The 23,895-nt window shown below is 39.1% G+C and overlaps 1 protein-coding gene across 2 annotated transcripts in view; it reads right to left on the bottom strand.

Moving 5' to 3' along the window:
* Window positions 1-23,895, bottom strand: part of Ube4B (Ubiquitination factor E4B) — a 287,660-nt gene that overhangs the window by 171,082 nt on the left and 92,683 nt on the right. For both annotated transcript variants that reach the window (XM_067136402.2, XM_067136403.2), the window contains exons 7-8: window positions 11,718-11,879; window positions 11,444-11,638 (exon numbers count right to left, since the gene is read on the bottom strand). In XM_067136402.2, the coding sequence (XP_066992503.2) occupies window positions 11,444-11,638; window positions 11,718-11,879 (357 nt within the window). The remainder of the gene's footprint in view (window positions 1-11,443; window positions 11,639-11,717; window positions 11,880-23,895) is intronic.

Raw genomic sequence — 23,895 nt, 5'->3', positions numbered from 1 at the left:
AAGGGGTGGAAATTAAATTTCAAAAAGATCTTTTTTTTTTTTTTTTTTGCAAGTTGCTTTACGTCGCACCGACACAGATAGGTCCTATAGAGACGATGTGACAGGAAAGGGCTAGATATGGGAAGGAAGCGTCCGTGGCCTTAATTAAGATACAGCCCCAGCATTTGCCTGGTGTGAAAATGGGAAACCACGGAAAACCATCTTCAGGGCTGCCGACAGTGGGGTTCGAACCCAATTTCCCGAATACCGGATACTGGCCGCACTTAAGCGACTACAGCTATCGAGCTCGGTAGTTTCAATTTTACCACGGGAAAGAACTGAAAGAGGGTTCTAACATCATCACAAACCTTACGGATATCCTGAAAAAGAAATTCTCCGAAATTTATGAGCTTGCAAGTTGCTTCGTGAGAAGCCGTTCTTTTATTCGAATGGACGCTTTAAACAAAAGTAAGACATTGAAGAGACCGGGTTTCTGTTAATACAACACCGATAAAGAAAGAAGAAAAGCAAAGAAATTCCACTGATGCTATGGATAAGTGTGTTTTGTTATATATTTTTTTAATATCAGCATTATTCTTTGTGTATAACATACCCGTTATTTTTTTTTATGAAAGGCAATTTATTATGTTGTATATGAAACCAGTGCTAAGAATGTTGATATACAGGCTCATGAATATGGCCTATCTAATGTTAACGTGGAATTTGTCATTTCTTGGCACTTGCAGGAAAACATTTACTGTACTGTTTGTATTGTGGACAGTTTCCTAACATTTGCTGTTTGTGTTGTTGACGGTGTATATAGTTTCCCAATACTGCTTGTAACAACGGACGTATTTCTTGCAGTCATCAAGCTTTATGTTCGAGTCTGTAACAATTAGAGCCCCTTATTATTGTTATCATAGGTGTTGAGAACATGAACATATGGAATGGCCATTCCACTGCTATCACAGTCTTAGCATTGGTACATCCTTTTATACAGATCGAAATACTTCACAAACGCTGCTGGATTCACACTGTATTTGATCTCCTATTATTATCTCCTATTATCACTCTACTGTAATAGTGACGTGGAATGCATTTTCTTAGGTGATGGTAAAATATCAATGAAGTTATCTCTAACTTGTGGCTAAAACAGAATAGCTTACAGCTGTGTATTAGCCTACCTCATATAGAGGACAAGGCGCTGAGGGTTCAAGTGACGTCATCGACGGCCAAGCTTGGTGGGGAGACCTGCGCGTGATCCCTACCTCTTACTCTAACTACCTTGCCGAATCCCCAGCTGCATAAAGCGCGCACGCTGTTGTGGTGTGCGGGAAACACGATACACGGAGGCGACGGACGGAACACTCACGAAATAAAGCAACAAATAAATACGCTTGAAAATAAGGTTTCGTAAATTACACAAGTACGTAAGAATTTATCCTTCATCGAAGGGGAAGAGTATTGGCGGTACTAGAGGTTATATTAGTAAAAAATCGGAAGAAGTAAAAATAAATCGGAAAATCGGAAGACGAGTTAAAAACCGGAAAGTTTCCGGGTAAATCGGAAGGGTTGGCAGGTATGCATTTATATGAGATGAAAATCATCTCGTAGACTAACGTCTCCATCTTTTTTATCCAAGCCGTTATTGTCCCCAGATCAGAGATCACATGATTCAAAGATAGGCTAGAAAGAAATGCTTTGGTAATCCTCCGTTACATGATGTGCCATCTGCTTAATTGGGATGAACTACATGTCAAGTTAGGCGTAGAGAATACCAACTAGTCACAACTAACAGATCTATGACATCGTAAGGAATGCGATATCAGTAAAGTAAGATATGAAGGTAATGAGGTGCGGCACAGTTACCTATCCTTGATAACAAATATTATTGCCTTATTCTGTGAAGTGTTGAATTATTGTAACCTTAGGTTTTTTAGCATTGCTGAGTTTTTCCTTACTTTCTTGTGATATTACTTACCTTTCCAATGTTATCCGTGGTGATAGTGATATTGTAAAAGGTGGATGACCTTACACCGAGATCTTGTTCTTAGCATTGTTATTAAGTGAAGATTGTTGTTGAGTAACTATTGCTAGCACCCACCATCCCTATTGATTACTGAATCTCCTTTGATCTTTTCTCTCATTGTTTTGCTTAGACAAGTAAATTTTCTTAAACTCCTGTGGATGTCATATAATATGAACTAAATTTTTCTGAGAATTTTCTGCACTCTGGTCCCCCAAATTTTAGTCATCCTCATCTAGTCCTTCTTAGATTTGGTGGTGCACTTGTGATGTTGATGGCTCTGTCCAAATTTGTTCACTTAAATGTTATCATTCTCTAACTTACCCAATATTGATAATTTAATCCCATATAATTCGAAGCATCGTGAATTCATCCTGCGTTTATCTTGGAGTTCATGGTTGCTCCCTTTCTATTGTGTTACAAAGATGGTATTAAGACGATTAATTGGTGAAGAATATTTGATTTGTGCCCTATCATTATGTTTTTACTGTGTTCTGCTGAACCATTGGTAAGTTTTGGTGGCTGAATTGTATGCGAAATCCTGTGTAGTTGTGAATGTGTAATTGGTATTGTCTATGGTGTCGAGGCGTGTGTTGGGATTTCTGGTATCCTTTAGCCTTATGTAGCTTTGCACTCGTCCTTGATGTCAATTCTAGTATGGTGTCTATAAGTCCTTCTGATTATGCGACTTGTTTTCAGTGTACTATTCCTGGGGTTTGTGTGTTCCGTTGTATCATATTCATTCTACTTTTCTCATATATAATGAATCTTTCCTGGGGTTTGTGTGTTCTGTTGTATCATATTCGTTTTAATTTTCTATGTATTCTACTTTGATTTGGGTTGTATACCTAATTTGCTTTCTGGTATTTCTTTAACTTAGTGGTATACTGTAGTCCTAGGTCAATTGACTGTAGTTGAAAGTTATATAACTTAATATGTGGATATTTTTATCCTGGTAGAAATATGTTCACCAATTTTGTCTTTTTTCCTATCCTTCCTTGCACTGTTTGCGTTTGATTTTGTCCATTAATGCTATTTAAGTGATAGAAAAGAAACAAGATGGTGTGTTTCTTTAAAATTAAAATAGAAGTCCTACTGTTAAGATTAAAACTAGGTTTGAAGTGTTAAGATTTCAACGTATGTACGTATTATGCAACGAATTTAATGGTGGATAAGGTATAATATACTAACAATTGCAGACCCTTTGGGACATATTTACTATGTGTGTGCCAGTGAAAGAATTGAACAGTTGTGTGAACTGTGAAGTAACTTCCAAAAATTATAATTTGGAAAGGCCTAGTATGTGATTATTAGAGGCACCTGTTTGTGTTGAAAATTTTTGCCTAATTTTGTCATTTTTTAACAGTTCTTTTGGTATATTTTTAGTTACTTTTATTTTATTTCGTCAATAATTTTGCTAAATTTTATTTCCACATTTCATCTATAAAAGTATAACAACGTTGTATTTTTGCATAAGCATATAAATACATGAGTTACACTTCTGCTTAAAACACAATACAGTATTACACATTATATCAAAACATGGAAGTTTGAAAAAATTGTATCAGCTGTCCCTAACAAGTATGGCCTAGCCTAAGTATATAATTTACATATTAGTCTGAAAAAGACAGACATACCATGAGTTCCATATTACTGGGAGTCAGAGCCGATCTCTGTCAGACATTACATTACAATACGTTCAGAATGCCCTCTCACTATCAACATTACTGACAGGCCTTCCACTGCAGCTTCCACAAAATGCTCATATTCTGGTTTCAGGGAAAGAAGAATGGCAATTACATCAATATCTTTACCTGCTCTACATGAACTAGTAACTAGATCCCTAAACACAGTGTATGGTTGAAGGTATTCTGACGTTGAAAGTTCTCGTAAGATGGGAATTTGCTTTATTAGACGAGAGAGTTCATCATTTTCTAAATCCCCTTCCATTATGCTTCTTGCATCAAACAGTTTACCAAGAGAAGAAATGATAAACTTTCCTGTGTCAAACTCTATTAACTGGTTCAGGTTTTTCAGGCTTGCTCTACCTACAGATTGAAACAAAGATATTAATTGTGTCTGCATTGGTTTTGGTAGTTTGGAAAGTTTGTCCGAGCTTGTCTCAAAAAAGCGTCCTCTAGTAATTTAAAGCCCTTCGAAAGGTCGCTAAGCTTAGACTTAAGTACATGAATTAATGGCATGTTGGAACTCTCTAATGTGAACAGCAAGTTACAACATTTTGAGCAATGCTCAACAAGAAAAACAGCTAGGTAATGAATATTTGTTACTTCATTTGGTGTCAAGGCTTTGAAATAGTTTACAGCAACACTCTCGTCTTCAATAGTTTCAACAAAGTCTACTAGATAATGAAGATATTCTCCAAGGTACTCAACACTTTTAAACCACGAGTGTTCCACCTGGTGATCACAGGAATAGGGAAGAGTTTAGCTTTAGTGGGTTTGCCTTCATATTTCTGCTTGAGGAATTGAATGTATGCATGCTTTCTCTTTCGTGTATTAAGGAAGATGTGTTTTTCCCGTACAACACATTGCTTTTTTTTTTTTTTTTTTTTTTTTTGCTAGTTGCTTAACGTTGCACCGACACAGATAGGTCTTATGGCGACGATGAGACAGGAAAGGCCTAGGAATGGGAAGGAAGCGGCCGTGGTCTTAATTAAGGTACAGCCTCAACATTTGCCTGGTGTGAAAATGGGAAACCACGGAAAACCATCTTCAGGGCTGCCGACAGTGGGGTTCGAACCCACTATCTCCCGGATGCGAGCTCATACTTGCGTGCTCCTAACTGCATGGCCAACACGCCTGGTCAACACATTGCTTCAAAGCACTAAGCTCCACTGCCCACCAAATTCAGTTTATGAGCCCAGCAATGCGTGTGTACCAACCCTTCTGAAACTAGAACCCTAATTGTGTTTATACACTTGCCAATGTAACGTGGTGAATCTGAAGTTATAGAAACTACATTCTGGTACCGAATTTCAAGTTTGTGAATTACACTCACAATTGCTTGTGAAAATTCTGTAGCATTAGCATTTGCAATAACTTTCACTCCCCCTATAAATAACTTCTGAACTGTACTATCACCACAACTAAGCACTTTTATCAGAATCATAAATACACATTGCCCTTTTTTTATCAGTAGTTTCATCACAAAGAATTGAAACTCTCTCATCTTTCACAGCTCCTTTTAATCTTTCCTCCTCCTCCTCCTCCTCTTTGATGATTCGAGGTACAGAACCTTTCCTCTGTCTTCCAGCTGTGGGCAAGTCTCCAGTACCTTAAAAAAATCAATAGGCCTAATATTAGAGGGCTATTTGACATCATTTGAATTAATTAAATGATTTATAACTGTAAGTAAATGAGGGATCTAGCATGCATTATCTAGGCCTAAGTATCATTAAACAAGAAAACTATAATAACCGTACAAAGTTATCAGAGAAACATAACCTCACATCTCTTCCTCAGAAAAAATTTATAGTATTGCACAAACCTGGTATATATTTCTTCATCCACTCTCTCAGCTTCAGATGATCAACTTTTCCCAGTGGAATATTTGCCTCCATAAAAGCTCGAGTTGTAGATAAAATGAATGCGTCTTTATCGTATTTCGCTCGTTTTGCCGCTGAACTAGTGTCTGTGAGACTAGCTTGTCTTCTGATGCCTGTCGTCGTTAGCGCCTTTTCCTTGTTCTTCTTATATGAAACTCTGAAACTCTGTTATTAATATGTTTCAGGCACGAGTCCTTTCTCTGCCACTCAATTCGCAGATTGCAGTATTTGCACATCAGTATCTTTCTAGTTTTGTCAAACACGTAAAATACTTCCGATGCAAATTCCTTTTCTCGATCAAAAACTGTCACAATCATTTTAATACAATGAGCACAAAATAGGAAATTAAAAGCTCCGATCAGCAGCGATTTTCAACAAGCAAGAGGAAATTCAGTGACGTGTTTACACATAAGCCTAATTGAATACCATACCTGCCAACTTTTAGAAACGAAAAATAGGAAGATTTTTTAATTCTTGGATTTCATCACATATATTCCACCACGGTCCAGGTGAAAATTGGTCAGGATAAAAGGCATACGTATCTACAGTTACAATACGAATTGACAATAAAGTTTAAAATCTTAAAACTAAGAAAACATAAAAATGGTTACAAGAAAATGTGCCTAATCATTCTCATGTATGACACATACAAATAATAATATTTATGTCACACCGGCACGCGCAACAAAATGTATAATACCGCATCTCTCTGATAATTAACGCATTCTGGACCCAAAATATTGGGATGCGTAAATTATGCAAGGGCGTTAATTATGCGAGAATATACAGCAGATTCCTTTACCAGACAGTAAATTAACGGAAATATATAGGTATCTCTGAACACTTGAAGATAAAGTTTGTTATATTGTTTGGTCATATCGAGAAGAGAAATTTCCAGAAACTGTCACCGACACAAGGACACAGCCCCCTTAAAAACATTCAACTCATTAAAATTATGCTCCTAAATACGCGAAACTACCACATCCAAAACAATTCAATATGTCCCATACATTATTAACATACGACTTTGACAGAGGGGGATAGTATAGAAACGCAAGGAAAAACACGTGGCCTACGACTCCAACAAAACTACACTCAGAAACGATGTCAAGAGCGCGCAAACAACACAGTAACAAACTCATTCTTTCGTCCCGAATCCCCAGGTGTATACAGCGGACACGCTGCTGTGGTGAGCGGGAAACACGCGAAGGCGACGAACGAAACACTCGCAAATTAAAAATTCAAATAAATATACTTGAAAATGAGGCTTCGTAAATTACACAAGCACATAAGAATTCATCCTTTACCCTAGGGGAAAAGTATTGGCCGTACTGAAGGTTATATTGGTCAAAAATAGGAAGAAATAAAAATAAATCGGAAAATCGGAAGACAATTTATGAAACGGAAAGTTTCCGGGTAAATCGGAAGGGTTAGCAGCTATGGAATACCAAGGATCGATGAATACGATAAATTTAATTTAGCAATAATCGATATACCTTAGCTTTCGATATATATCGAAAGGGTATAAAGTCAATTGTGGCATCGATTATCGGATTTTATTGCCACAACTCGCCTCGAATCTCCGTTGTAAGCTTCAAATGATGCAATTCCAAATAAGTTCGTTAATTATTTCGCGTAGGGATGTGGCGACCCCATCGCCCAGTGGGCAACCACTGCAATCAGCCTCCCAAGTATTGGCGGGAAAACCATAGACTTAACTGACATGAGGAAATGCGTGTCAGGCACTGACCATCTAGTGCATAAAAAGTATCAATGCGAAGATCCATGGTAGGCCTAGCAAGCCAGTGGTAGCGTCTTCGAATTGCTTTCAACATTGCACGTTATAAATTTCATATTAGAGCCCGTATTGTCAAAGTATCAACTTGTGAAAATTTAGATTTTGTAATTCCACCTTTACAATACTGTAATTGTCTTTATTACAAAGACTACATTAAATTACACTCGTGAAACGTGTTTCGTCCTCTTATAGGACATCTTTAGTCACAAATACAAGGCGAGGTAAAGTTTTAAAACCAATTGTGACATCCAGTTCACAGAGAAGATAGAAGTAAAAGAAATAGGAGAAAATAAATTCTCGGTAACACAAATTTTCACGGCAAGATGCCATTTCTGAAAATGTTCATAAAGGGGGCTAAAAGTAACCTCAGTTACAGCCTCCCTCTCCGAAGCTTGCCATATTTACAAACATAATTAGCTTGATAGTACTGTGGTCTAGAAACATACTAAATTTTCAATACAGTCCACATAATATAATGGCCACTGCTACTGAATCCATCTTCATATACCCATAGCATGTTGATAATGCAGCTTAAACGAAAGCCTTTTACGGTTCAAATTCATGTCAGGTTTACTGTACAGAATACATAACAGACACAGTCATAGTCCATTACATTTCCAGTGAAGTTTGAATTTTTCACGCACCAACACCCTTATGTTTGCTTTTACACTTCTGCGTTTGGTTGGAGAAATACATGATCAGAGTTCACACTTGAGTTAAGGAGCTCCATGCACAAGATAAATTACAAACAGTATGTTTCAACTGAGTCGGTAGCAAAATAGTTTGTTACGTATTTTCGGTCACGTTAGAACACATCAATAATCACTAGAGGCACCTGTTTTTCGCAAAGCACAAAATCGCAAAATTTTTTGCAAAATTTTACACATTTGGCTCAAAAACACGAAATTATTTACGTTTAAACAAACTCGCGAAATCATCATCATTGACCAACTCCAGTTTCCCAGGTGTGGTATACGAGCCCCTTCCATTTTGTTCTGTCCATGAACCATTCTTTCGTTCACAATCCACTTCCAATCCTGACCTCTCTCTCCTCTACATCCTTATTGATATGATGAAGAGGAAAAATCTATATCCTATAAGAATGATAGGATCATTAAATTATCTATGCAGCTGGAGTCCACAAATTACATGGTAGTGCAGGTATATGCACCACAGGTTGGATGTAGTGCTCAAGATAAGGAACAATTCTGTCAAGTTCTAGAAGATATAATTGATGAAGAAAATGCCATCATCATTGGGGACTTAAATGCACAAGTTGGGACAGACAGACTTGGTTATGAGAAAATCATTGGACCACATGGGTTTGGGAACAGAAATGCAGAAGGCAAAACAACTGCTTGATTTGTGCAGAAGAAATGGATTGATCATAAAAAATACCTTCTTCCAAAAACAAGACAGCCACAAGATAACAAGATATAGCTGGGATGGAAAACATAAGTTGCTCATCGACTATATCATCACTAACAAAGGAGGAGGGAAATATGTACCTGATGTCAAAGCTATCCCCAGTGAGAGTATGGACAGTGATCATAGATTATTGACTGAAGACCTAAATCATGTGGCTAACACAACCCCAAAGAAAAGAAAAAGAAAACGTAAAGTGAAGACTTGGAAATTAGAAGAAGCCAAGCTGAAGGAAGAATATAAAATAAGGATACACAGACACTTACCAAAAGGGAAAATGAATACAGTAGAAGAAGAATGGAAAATTTTTAAAGATAGGTGGATGAAGCTAAAGACCTGTGTGGAGTAAGAGGATCGACCATGAAAGAAAAAGAGACACCTTGGTGGAATGACAGAGTCAGATTGGCTATAAAAGAGAGAAATTGGGCAAAAAAGATGCTAGACAAAGAAAAGAAAAACAAAGAGATGCACAAGATCCAGGTGGCCAAGAATTAACTAAACTACAGGAACTCTACAGGGCAAAAAAACTTACAGCTAAGAGGATAGTAAGAGAAGAGAAAAGAGAAAAAATGGAATGAGTTTGTGGAAAAGTTGGAAGAGGACAGTAGAGGAAACAAGAAACTTCTTTACAGAGTAATTAAAAACAAGCAAAATAACCTAGAAGACATCAAGGTAATAGAGCAGGACAGTGGATCAGTAGTACGAGAGGAAGATGGAATCAGGAGAGAATTCAAGACCTACTTTGACAAGCTCCTGAATGGAGAGGCATCAAATGTAATTCAAAACAGAGAAGAATCTGGAAAAAGTTTTAAATAATTATTTGATCCCATTCTTAATATTAATCTTCTTTTTATTTTATATTAACTTGGAATTCTTTGAGTTAAAATCCTCCTTGCTTAGTCGTTGCGATGGTGATGGCCATGATTATTGTTGACTGAAGAAGCTGGCGTGGCTGTTTGTGGATGTACTTAGTGTTTGTGGTGTATTTAATGTTTCTTTATTTTTATTTCTAAGTGATTTTTGCACACTTTCTTGCTTCTTCATGGTAATATTGTTCTGATTTAATTATATTTTGATGTAACTGACTTATGCTCTAACTTGTGGATTATTTTGGTGTTATGCCTTGCTGAAACTCAGTGGGACTTCTTGTAACAAGCAGAACTTAACTACAAATTGGGAATTTGTTTAAATAATACATTAAGAGTCTACCTGAATTTATTTTAAGTTAAATTTATATTACTATGTTTAGCGTTTCTACTATTTTCCTTTTGCGTCGGCTGATCACGTTTCAAATAGAGTTAGTCTCTTGTGGGTGAATCTTGTTCTCATTTAAATAATTATTATTGTTTATACCTTCTTAGATTGTTAATTGAAGATAACTTTAAATTTTGCTTTCTGTTCATTTATTTTCAACCTTTATTTGTTCTCCATTAATTCAATTTTAAAGCTTTAGTTGTTTTCCTAAATTAAATTTCGTGGTTCAATTTAAAAGGTGTTTTTCTTTTAATTGATATTAGTGTTCATACCGTATCGGGACGTTTCCTGATCCTCTCCTTCCACATCTCTCCTCTGGGTTTTAATGTAAGTTGTGTCCTCTGTCTTCCTTTGAGCCTTGTATTTTATTACTGCTATTGTAATCATTACGTGTTTTAACTTGTGCCCACTCATTTCGGTACTGTGACAGCGCAGTATTTGAAAATGTCAACTGTACAGAATTTTCTCTTGCGACTCCATCATTTTCCATCTTCATATTATTTACATTTACATCTAGACCTAGACCCTGGGGATGTGATTACCACAGTGGCTTAGCTGCTGGCTTTCTGCCCGGATGAATGACGTTTGAATCCTGGTTAATCCTGGGTTAGAATTATCCAATGAAAAATCATGTGACATCCAACCTCAAAGCCCGGACTAAAACCAAAATTAGCTTGGGTGGCTCCAGCAACCCCCAGAAATAACTGAGATAAGCTGAAGAAAGTTTCACTTTCTAGTCTGAGATTCTGTGCCTTAGTTTCCAATATGGTGCAAGTCTCTTACCAAAAATAACTATGCAGTAGCTTTAACGTTGCTGACTGTAATAAATTAACATTACCTTTTCTTCTTTCTCTGAGCATTCATCCAGCGCAGCACATGGCTTGCCAATTGGCACCACCTCTTTGGCTGCCCTCTCAGATGTTCCTAAGGGTCGTTTTTGAGAAGAGTCTTTGCATTGGAATTACGAGCACTACAAAGCACATAACCACACAGCATAGATTGGTTTCAAGCATTTTGTCCATGATGGGAGCGACACCAAACCTTGTCAGGATCTCTTATTTTCTTAAACGCTAAAGTCTAGTACATCCCAGTGACCAGTATAACATCCTTATTTCTCAGCACATGAACGTTCTGTTCTTCCTTTTTTGTAATGAGGCAACATTCTGTCCCATGAATCAGAACAGCTCTCAATACTGCTATGTAGTTTTGGTATGTTACCTCTTCAGAGTTAGATAAATTTTGTCTTGTAAAATGCTGTTATTTGAGTTCCTTTACAAACTAAAACACCCCAAAACATGACAGTAATAACATTGGTCACAGAAGTAATAGGGCCTATATCAAATACTGTATGTATAAAATATATCAATAAATAGTTACTTCTTGAAAACCAACTTACCCTTGTATTCTCCAGCTCCTGCTGCAGTGTTTGATTCAAGGACTTGTCAGCGAGAGGATTTCCTGAGAAGAATTTCTCAGCCACCTTGGGTTCATCTTCAGCAAACACTGACACTGAGAGGAATGGCCCCAGGAAGGAAGTTTTAGCCAGTTCTCTCCCCACAGCTTGTGTTACGACATCTGGTAGGAACTGTGTCTGAAAGGAAAGAGCTTGTTTTAGATTAATGCAGTCCTAGATTTGCTTCACATTAGCAACAATCCACAATTGCACATACCTGTTGTGTAATAAGCTTGCAAATAGGACGAACATTGCCAGACGGGCCGCATCGAATCTCTACCAAATCACTAAGAGCCTGGATGGGTTGTCTATGTCCGTTGCCCACAATCGATACTGACTGCATTGTTCTGAAAAGTCCCTGTAGCAGTGGACCGAACACCTGCAAACATACAGTAGCAAAAAATCAAACAAGGCTGAGATATGAGTTACCTTACATATTGATAAATGATCAGCAGATAGAAAAATCCCAAACGGTGAGATTTCTCAATGAAGAAAAGCTATATTTCTTGAAAAATAAAATGATTTACAAACACTATACAGTAAAACCTTGTTAAGATGTTTCTGCAGGAGACAAGGAAAAAGAATGTGTTAAGTAAGAAAACTTACTACTGAATACACAAATAAAAACTATTCAAGAGGGATATGGAAACACCAGATATGATTTTTTCTAACATGACTGCATTTTATGTTGGGTCTCCATTGGTACAATCAAAACTATTATCTACAATTTCTAAAGATGAGAGGAGAATATTAAAAGGTGTGGAAAACACAAGAGAACAAATATGAAAAACTTTTCTGCTGGGGATTATAAAATAACAAGTGTACTGAATGGTGTGAAAAACACCAGACAACAAAAATATGAAAACATTTACATGGGGACCAATAAAAATATCAAAGTATAATCCCAGATCACACTCTTTATAAAACCAAATGTTAGTAGAAGCTTTTTATTTTGGAGCAGTGGGTTATTGAACACTATTTTCTGGTCACCCTCGTAGACAAAGAATTGAAGGTTACACTCGACCATGTGCGACTGCAACTTTGGCAGCCATTTTGAAATCAATAAAACACTGATTCAACCAACTCTTTTGTCCTCATTAGTAAGGAATTTGAGAACTTTTTCCGAATCCACAAATAGGCTTTCACAAGACATAAATGCACCACACAAGTCAACTTCACACAATTAAAATCCTAATCCAGATGTAGGCTAGCAGGTGACAAATATTCGCTACCCTTCACTATACTACTCAACACAAAATCAATTTCTAATTTCTGAATGAAATGCAAAATACTAGCACAAACTGGCTCTCTGTGTTATTCAGCAATCTCGCTGCTAACCGGCAAGCAAAACTCAACATTCTTGAGGCTAATGGCTCGCTTCCCGAAGGTGCAATTTACCCCATAAAGTTCAGGAATTCAAGGCCTTTCTCGTTATCATGCAACTGCAGTGAGGGCTCTTTCTTATTAAAGTTGGAAATCATGTTCCTTTCATGAGGGATGGTAAATAACATTTTGAGGGCTACAAAAAATGTGATCGTGCTAAGAGGTAATAGCGAAAATTTGTGACATGATAAGTGAAGTATTTTTATATAGATTTAATATGAAGAGAATCGGAACTTCGAATTTATGACATGCTAAGTGGGAATATGTGTTAATAAGGAACGCACTAACAAGGTTTCACTGTACCTTCATATGATTCCACTGGATTATATAATTTTAAATGTGTTTGAATGCCTTCATAAAATTCATCTTTGAGAAAGATTTAGCTGTTCAAGGAATCGGGACAAGAATGGCCTGTCTATTAACCATGTGAGAGTGCAGATGGAGACAAAGTTGACAGTCTTATGAAGCACTGAGTGACATCGTAGTCGGGGTCAACAGCAAGCATAGGATAGTGGTAATGGGCGATTTCAATGCAAGAGTTAGAAATAGAACTGAAGGATATGAAAAACTGATGGGTAAATGGGGAGAAGATGTGGAAACTAATAGGAATGGGAAGCATTTACTGGACTTCTATGCTAGTATCTTTTTTTTTTGCTTTACGTCGCATCGACACAGATAGGTCTTATGGCGACGATGGGATAGGAAAGGCCTAGGAAGTGGAAGGAAGCGGCCGTGGCCTTAATTAAGGCACAGCCCCGGCATTTGCCTGGTGTGAAAATGGGAAACCACGGAAAACCATCTTCAGGCTGCTGACAGCGGGGCTCGAACCCACTATCTACCGATTACTAGATACTGGCCGCACTTAAGCGACTGCAGCTATCGAGCTCGGTCTATGCTAGTATCAGACTGACTGTTATGAATGCATTCTGCAGACATAAGGCTATTCACCACTACACATAAAAGACTATATGATAACTATGAATTCAGGAAATCTGTTGGGAAAGTGCAGGTATTCCAGGAATTTTCTGATGATCTACAGTTAACTAAGTATCTCTAGGCCTAGAATAGATAAAGTGAAATCTGTCTGCAGACAAATAAGGGTAGAAAATCTCCATGACAAGAAAGAAGTACATGCACATGATTATGGTGGTGTTTTAAGAGGAAGTACAACTAGGCAACCATCCTCTATATAACACTAATCAGGGAAAAATGGAAGGGATCTGACACTTTGAAAAATGAAGATATCGGCCAAAAGAAGACAAGGGCCACGAAGGGCATGAAAATGAAAGACTCCCTAGCCCTCGCAAACCTAATAGCGTCGGGGTCAGAAAAGAACAAGAGCTGACCAAGAGAGGTCGGATAGGGGTGATGAAAGTCAGGAAGCCTGGCACAAATAAGTGGAAGCAATGCCAGGACTCGGCTAAGGGACCCGTGGTCGCCAACCCACTCTCCAAAGTTCAGAGCCCCTGGGGCCCCTTTTAGTCGCCTCTTATGACAGGCAGGGGATACCGTAGGTGTTATTACTGCCCCCACCCACAGGGGGTTGCACATGATTAGTGAAAAGTTCCAAACAACAGAAAGTAAGCAGGATACAGAAAGAGAGGGAAGAGGGGAAAGAGAGGAAAGGAAGGGAATTGGTGGTAGAGTGCCCCAACCCCTCTTAACCTAACTACCGGTTAGCTGTTGAGAGGTGGGGGGGAGGGGGGGGGGATGATCCAAGAGAGGGAATAATGCGTTGACTCAGCTCAAAAACAATTGTCATGGACTCGATACGTGTAACCCTTTTTAAGTTTTCTGTTTTTTTGTTAATATTTCCTCTACGTAGCTGGTAGAGAAATCTGTAGTGATTTAGAAGAAAATAAAGGTATGATATGATAGAAATTGCCATTTGCTTTACGTCGCACCGACACAGATAGGTCTTATGGCGACGATGGGACAGGAAAGGCCTAGGATTGGGAAGGAAGCGGCCGTGGCCTTAATTAAGGTACAGCCCCAGCATTTGCCTGGTGTGAAAATGGGAAACCAAGGAAAACCATCTTCAGGGCTGCCAACAGTGGGGTTCGAACCCACCATCTCCTGGATGTGAGCTCACAGCTGCGCGCCCCTAACCGCATGGCCAACTCGCCTGGTAATATGATAGAAAGAGAATGGGTGGTATACAAGGAATCCCTAGGAATAACTGTGTGTAAAGAGGGAAAGAAGCAAACATTTTCAAGCAGCCTGTAAATGTAAAAAGAATGTTTATCAGAAATGGCTCCAAATAAGGACTGATGCAGAAGGAGAATTGTACGTAGATTAAAGAAACAGAGCAAAACAAATAATAGGTGAATCCCAGAAGTTATGCGAAGATTTCGATAATGACCTGGAAGGGCTAAGTCAATCAGCAGGGAAACATTTTCGGACAGTATTGTTTTAAGAGGAAGTGCAACTAGGCAACCATCCTCCATATAACACTAATCAGAGAGAAAAAATGGAAGGGGTCCGACACTTCGAAAAATCAAGGTATCGGCCATAGGAAGAAAAGGGCCACGAAGGGCATGAAAATGAAAGACTCTCTAGGCCTCCATAATAATACCGTCGGGGTCGGAAAAGAACAAGAGTTGACCAAGGGAGCTCGGATGGGATAGATGAAAGTGAGGAGCCTGGCACAAGTATGTGGAAGCAATGCCAGGACTCAATTGAGGGCCCCGTGGTCGCCAACCCATGCTCCAAAGTTCAGAGTCCCTGACGGGGGGTGGGAAAGGAAATGAACAGTGATTTGAGTACCACAGGTGAATTCGTAATAGATCCCACAGAATCACTTGACAGGTGGAAGGAATTTTGAAAATATTCTCACCAACAACTGAGCTCATGGGGAGGAGGGCAATGACGTCAGTGAAATTATGCTCGAGAAAGTGGAAAGGATGGTAAATAAACTCTACTGTCATAAAGCTACAGGAATATATGAAATTAGACCTGGAATGGTGAAATATAGTGGGAAAGTAGGGATGAAATGGCTTCATAAAATAATAAGATTAGCATGGAATTTTGGTAAGGTACCTTCTGATTGGACAAAAGCAGTAATTACACCTACCTGTAAGCAAGGGAACAGGAAGGATTGCAACAACTGCCAAAGTATTTTATTGATTAGTATTCACTGGCATTTTGGAAGGGAGGGTGTAAACAGTGGTTGAGAGTAAGTTGGATGAAAACCAGTGTAGTTTGAGACCACAGGTCCAGGTTTTCAGTATGCCCCAGGTAACTGAAAAATGCTATGAGATGAATAGACAGTTATGTTTCGTAAAGCTAGAGAAGGTAGATGGCATAGTATGGAGGGTAAAGGTGTTAGACATAGTGATAGATTATAGGATTAAGGGTCAATTTTTAAAAGTACAATTTATTGGTTCAAGGTACTTGCAGGGGCTAGACAAGGCTGTAATCTACTGAAAGGTATTAAATGGTAGGGAGGGATTCAGTTAGGTGGAAATGTAATAAGCAGTCTGACCTATGCTGATGGCTGCATCTTAATGGCACACTGTGCTGAAACCCTGCAATCAAATACAGTAGAACCCTTATTTAACGTTTTCACAGAAACCTGATTTTTAAACCTTAAATGGAGATCTACCTTAAATCGAGGTTTCAGTAAAAAGCATACCTTTTCCAGAGCTCTTTGCCACTATTAACATGAATTGTACTGTCATACATTATTTACAGTAACAGCAATAAAACAAGGTGATATCAACCGTACACACTGTACTGTAGTTATGGTTTGCGCTTCATTTTGACAAATTTTTGTCAGCGAATGCAAAACCGCTTCGATTTAAAGTTCTTATAATGTTATACAATAGAACCTCGATTATACGTTCCCGGAAACTACGTTTTCCCGTACTATCATTCAATTACGTGGTTCCACGAGCATTCTAATTAAATCACGTTGTAAAAATTCCGCATTATCCGTTCCTCGAAGAAACGATTTTCCGGATCCCCCGTCCAGAAAGTTCAGTCCCATCAATGCTAAATCCTCGATCACGCGTTTTTCTTGAAACTGTATCATACGAAAGGACGGCTACAGCATACTTACGGATCTTGATGTTGATGTCCCGTCATTGTGGTAATTTGAGGAAGTACTGTAGCCTACTGGAAAAGGGATCGGCGGTGAACTTGAATAAGGGATCATCTTAGCATCGCATTCGGGTGGTATTGTTTAGAGAATCCTCAGAAATCATAAAGCAGAGAGTGCCCACAACAATTGGAAGGAGACAGAGCACATTTTGGCAGCTCTATTTGAAGACGGAACAAGTTTCGTCAGATATTCGTACTTGCAAAATGTCTACATTATGTCCAGGGTTAGATGTTTATTTTTTAGAGTGTATCGCCGAACAGATTTTCGGCATTTCCCTCAGGGTACTGTAAAGTCACTGGGCTTTCAGGCAGGAATTGAAACTGCTCCTCCTTAAGTAACACAAATTAAGCATTTTAATATTATCGTATATGATTATGTTATCAAGACCAGAACAGATGTTGCACCTTACATACATAAAGCCATGGGAGGTTTTGGGACTGCCTATTACTGTTTTCGTCCTAATATATGACTAGGAATTTCACGTTTTTGTGTTAAAATTTTATAAAAACTGGCGCACATTACATTAAAAAACTCTGTATCATTTCGCACTTGTACAGACTTTTACAGTGAGCGCGCTTTCCAGCTGAACTCAAGGTCGCGAATAATCGTAATTTCGGAGGTGTTAATGATATTTTTTTCTCTTTGCAATTTGATTGCAATTAGTGACGGGCAGAATTGAATATAATTCATTCGTGAACTTAAGGATCGATACTTATATTTGAAACCATATTCTCGAGTTCAACATAACCTTTAAAAGTCGATGTAGGCCTAATTTACGTGGTACAAAATTTCCATAAACTGACTAGGAACAGTATACCGGTGACCAATTTACAATGCAAGAATTAAAAAAAAAAAAAAAAAAGAATTTTGCTTTTGTATCTAATGTGTTTCATTTTATTAGATTAGAGAATTAGAAACTACTTGTGGTCGATTGCTGTTTGGCTTGGCATTACAGGTATTAGATTTTTCGAAGAGTCTGGCTGATCAAAGTTGCTGAACTGAAAGAAGTTTTCAAAGGAATTTGACAAAGTTTTCAGAGGAAACTGACTAAGTTTCCCCGGTAAAACTGAATGTAAAGTTTTGAGATTTTTAAGTCACGTACCGGTAATTAATGTTTAAAGCCAGCCCCGCGGTCTAAAAACTTGCCTGCCTCTCACCCGGAGGACCCAGGCTTGATGACCGGCCACACCAAGCATTTTTACCTGGATATGAGGGTTGGTACCATGTCAAGTCAGAATATATTCTGCTATCGTACGCGACAGTAGATGGTACTACCTGCGACTGTCTGGCCGAGAATCTGGTGGCCGATACCAAACCAGGCAAACTAAGGGAAAACCAATAGCTGCGAGCAGAGGAGGTTTCCCTTAGAAGGTTGGATAAGATGAGACCTTCGTGTGGGAAACAACACATAAATTCATCAGCTGCTGCCTTGCAGTGAGGCAGGGGACTGCCAAAGGCTAAGGGAGACCACCCTGAAAGAAAATCCTCTAGTATGTTAGGCCTAGCAAGTTAGTACAGGAGTACAATGCAGTTGCTTTCAAAACGAAAACGAGCCTCGGAAAGAAACATATTTTGAATGTCGACGATACTTCAAGTACTCTTGGAACTAATGACGACGTCAGATCCGATGTTCATTCAAGTTGCACGAGAAGAACCGATCATAGAAACAAGCTTTGGATTGGAACCTTAAACGTTATGACTAACAGGAAAATGCAACAAAATCACGGATTTAATGAACCGTAGACATATTCACTTCCTAGGGCTAAGTGAAACCAAATGGAAAGGTTGCAACACAAGAATGTTAGAGGACGGATATAAATTATACTGGAGTGGTAAACCTGCAGTGGCGAGGAATGGAGTTGGTTTTATACTCCATAAAGACATTGATAGTGTAACAGATGTCTCCTTCATCAATGAGAGATTAATCAAAGCTAAAATATGCCTAAATGGAGAAACTCAAACTGTAATCCAAGTTTATGCTTCCCAGCAGGGTTGTAGCGATGACCAAAAAGAAAGCTTCCTAGAAAAACTAGAGGACATCATTGATGAAGAGAACATAATGATAATTGGCGATTTTAATGCCCAGGTAGGAACTGATAGGTCAGGTTGTGAAGGCATTATTGGTCCATATGGATTTGGTAATAGAAATGAGGAGGGTGAACTTCTACTTGATCTATGTACACGAAACCAACTTCTGGTGAAGAACTCGTGGTTTCAGAAACAGCATAGCCACAAGATAATGAGATACAGCTGGGATGGTCAATACAGATCAGTGATAGACCTTATCATCACAGATAGGTCAAGTGGAGATAAGGTGCATGATGTAAAAGTGATACCTAGTGAGAGCCTTGATAGTGACCATAGACTCCTCATTGCAGACCTAAAGGTCACCAAACCTATTACTAAAGTAAACAAGAAGAAAAAACCACGAATTAAAGACTGGAAATTGAAAGATGTGGAAGTCAAACAGCAGTTTCAAGAGGAAATCAGAGCTAAAATACCAATTACAGACACAAAAAGAGGTAATGAAGAATGGGATGATTTTAAGGCAAGTCTGGTCGGTAGCGCAGATAAAATATGTGGAAGAACAAGCAAAAGAGTGAGAGAGAAAAGAACATCTTGGTGGAATGATAAAGTGAAAGAAGCCATAATAAAAAGGAATAAAGCCAAAAAAACTTCTTGATGTGGCGAAGTCTGACAGAAGAATCAACAGCGACCGAACAGACAATACATTGGAAGAGATGGCAAAGGAATATAGATACAGAAAGTTGGAAGTTAAGAGAATTGTAGTGAAGAAAAAGAGAAAAGTTGGAAAGAACTTACAACTAAACTGGAAGAAGACAGTAAAGGGAATATGAAAATGATATGTGGAATAGTAAAAAGTAAAAGATCAGATAAAGAAGCAATTACAGCTCTAGAGACAGCAGATGGGAATATAGTTCGCAATATGAAAGATATCACGGATACAATGGGGCAGTATTTTGACAAGCTCCTAAATGGTCCTAAAGAGATCTCTGTTGAGGATGTAGGACAGAAAACAATAGAGGAAGATATCCCAATTACATGGACAGAAGTAGAGCAAGCTCTCCATAGGATGAGAAGTGGTAAGTCAGCAGGAGCTGATGAAATTACAGCTGACATGATTAAAGCTGCTGGTCTGCCAGGAATACAGTGGCTGTATAGAGTTCTCAGAACAATATGGAAGGATAACAAAATACCTGAAGATTGGACAAAAGGGGTGATAGTTCCTATCTTTAAGAAAGGGAGTAGAAGGAAAAGTGAAAATTATAGAGGCATTACCCTCCTATCACATGGCCTTAAAATTATGGAGAAGATCACTGAAGCCAGAGTAAGGGGTATACTAGAGCCTATCTTAGAAGAGGAACAACATGGCTTTAGAACTGGAAGAAGCACAACAGATCTGATATTTGCTTTGAGGATTTTGGCAGAGAAACACTGGGAAAGAGGAAAAGACCTAATTATTGTGTTTATGGACCTTGAAAAGGCGTATGATAATGTTCCTAGATCAAATGTTTGGAAAAGTCTTAGAAAACTTGGTGTACCGGAGTACCTTATTAGGAAGATCCAAATGCTATATGTAGAGTCTCGCTCATCCGACCTTCGCTTATCCGACATTCCGTGTTATCTGACACTGGTAGACTTAATTTGAACTTTTGGTGGAGACTAAATTCAGGCACACCCGCTGTGGAGGGTGCGACCATGGGACAAGCACTGGCCTGACCGTTGGCGGTAGGGCAGTTTTTTTTCTCAAGGACAGGTGCAGTGAGTCTTCAGTCATTGTTCATTGTAGTATTGGTTGGGTGCGGATGTTGTAGTTTTCATATCCTCTGTGAGTATAGCGAGTAAATGGAAGAAAGTGATTGTTTCTATGGAAGACAAGTTGAGTGCATTAAAGAGACTGGACAAAGAGGAAATTCTTCAAAATGTGGCTTCAGATTATGGACGTTGGATGTGTTACAGTGGGAGACTGGAAAAAAACAGAGGGAAGAAATTTAAAAGTGCTTCTCTACCAGAGCAGAGAAAAAATGAAAAATGTGAGTACGAAAAAGTAAGTGAAGCACTATTTCTTTGGTTATCTCAACACCGGGAGAAGGAGCTGCCAATATCTGGCCCCATTCTGCAGGAAAAGGCTGTGTATTTCCAGAAGGAGTTTAATGAAGGGGACCCTAATTTTCCTGCCAGTGCTGGGTGGCTTGATTGGTGGAAGAAACGATACGGCATTAGGCAGCTTAATACCTGTGGAGAAAAGTTTCTTTTCGTAAGACATCTCGAATGTTTTCGTTCAATACTGCATGTACTGTACAGTTGAATTGATAATTCAATAAACAGAGCACCGTAAAACGTGTCATTGTTTTAGTACTAGAGTATAGCCTTCCTGTTTGTTTTAGTTCATTTTCAAAGTTATTCCGTATTATCCGACATTTTCGGTGATCCGACGTACTCCAGGTCCCGTTTAGGTCGGATAATCGAGGCTCTACTGTACTAATTGTAAAAGCTGTGTCAGAATTGGAGTACAACAGGGAAGTGCCTTATCACCTCTTCTATTCATAGCAGTTATGGATACCATTTTAAAAGAACTAAAAGATAAAGGTAATAAAGATCTTCAGGCTCTGGTGTTTGCAGACGATGTGGCAATATGGGGTGAAACAGAGGAGGGAGTGCAAAATAATCTGAATGCATGGTGTAAGAAGTTTGATGATTATGGAATGAAATTGAACCCATCAAAAACAGTAGCATTGAAAATCAGCAGACATAATACACAATGCAACATAAAAATACAGGACCACCAAGTTGAAGTAGTACACCAATTCAGTTATTTAGGAAGCGTAATGGCTAGTAATAACAGAGCTGAGATAGAAATAACAAACAGAGTAACCAAAGGCTCTAACATTTACAGTATTATTAGACACCTACCATGGGATGAGAAGGTCCCACAAAGAACAAAAATGACCCTGTACAAGACATATTTCATTCCCATCCTTACATACAACATGCGTTCCATAAGTAATGCGACCAATTTTTTTGTGATACAACTGTACACCGCAGCGTGTTCTAACCTGCTGGGCTAGATGGAGGGGGGTGTTAGCTTCAAACGCTCTTTGTCTCATTCAGCAGCGAGCTGCCGGAGAGTCAGGATGTGCGTTTCCGTCAAAGCCCGTTTTGAGTTCATGTAACACAGCACAATGATCGTTCTGTACAGCAACGGTACGCTATCAAATTTTGCGTTAAACTTGGGAAGTCCGCCACCGAAACGTTTCCATTACTTCAGCAGGCCTTTGGGACCGATTGCTTGTCCAAATCACAAGTTTTCCGATGGCACAAGTCGTTCATGGAGGGCCGAGAGGAGATCACCGACAAACCTCGCAGTGGACGGCCATCAACCTCACGAGTCGACGAAAATGTGACGCGTGTGCGCGATTGTTTGAACTCCGACAGATGGCTGAGCCTTCAATTGATAGCACAAACTCTAAACATGGCAAAAACAACCGTTTTCCGCATTGTGACCGAAGATTTGAACATGAGAAAGGTGTGTGCCAAACTGGTCCCAAAAGTGTTGACCGACGAACAAAAGGACATGCGAGTGCTTCGGTGCCAAGAAATGTTGGAAATGTGTGAAAATGATCCTAATTTTTTTAAACTCAATTATCACAGGTGATGAGTCATGGATTTTTTAGTATGACTCTGAGACAAAAAGGCAGAGTTCAGAGTGGCACACCCCATCATCGTCCCGTCCCAAGAAGCAAGTCCAGGATCAAAACCATGCTCATTGTCTTCTTTAATGTCAGAGGCATTGTCCACCACAAATTCGTACCTACCGGGACTACAGTGAACTCAGCTTTCTACTTGGAAGTGCTCAAAAGACTGAAAAGAGGGTCTCGCGCTGCCGAAGTGACATCAAGGACACGTGGAAAATTCATCATGACAACGCGCCGAGTCACAGCGCCTTCACTGTCAACGACTTCCTGGCCAGGACCAACACCCCATTGGTTCCCCAGCCTCTCTACAGTCCTGACCTGGCTCCCGCTGACATTTTTGTTTCCTCGGTTAAAAGGAGTCATGAAAGGAAAACATTGGGACATGATTGAAAGAATCCAGGCGCATGTTACATCGGCTTTAAAGGACATTCCGGAAAAGGCCTTCCAGAATACCTTCCAGGCATGGAAACACCACCTCCAGAAGTGTATCGACGCAAGAGGGTGCTATTTTGAAGATTTTTTATTATTTGTACGAATATATTCAATAAATGATTTCTTATGAATTTGGTCGCATTATTTATGGAACGCATCTTGTATTCTCTGGAAACCTGCACACTAACATCAAAGAATTGTAGTAGGATTCAAGCCTGTGAAATGAAATTTCTTAGAACTGCCCTCCAAAAGACCCGACTTGATCATGTGAAAAATGATGAGATCTGATCTAACCTAGGTCTAAATGAATCGATGGAGGAAAGACTTAGGTCATTTAGACTTAAATGGTTTGGGCATGTTGAACGAATGAATAGCACAAGGTTACCATGTGCTTATTTGGAAAAGAGAATAACAGGTAGAAGACCAGCTGGAAGACCAAGAAGAAGATGGATGGACCAACTGAGGGAAGACGTGGAGAGAAGAGGATGGAATTGGGAATCTGTCTTGGACAATGAAATTTTTTTGAATAGGCAACTTTGGAAGACGCTCGTTTTCAAACACCCTACCCGGCTCGCTGGAAGGGCAAACCAATGATGATGATGATGATGAGGGTTGGTTCCAGGTTCACTCATTCTACGATTACCTTTAACTGAGGAACTATTTAATAGTGAGATGGCAACCCCGGTCTAGAGACCCAGGAATAACGGGCGAGAGGATTCGTCACACTGACCATGCATCACCTCATAATATGCAGGCTTTTG

The sequence above is a fragment of the Anabrus simplex genome, chromosome 1 (genome assembly GCF_040414725.1).
Source record: "Anabrus simplex isolate iqAnaSimp1 chromosome 1, ASM4041472v1, whole genome shotgun sequence".
NCBI classification, from domain to species: Eukaryota; Metazoa; Arthropoda; class Insecta; order Orthoptera; family Tettigoniidae; genus Anabrus; species Anabrus simplex.
Note: the sequence above shows the minus strand (reverse complement) of the source record. Positions and strands in the feature narration are given on the sequence as shown.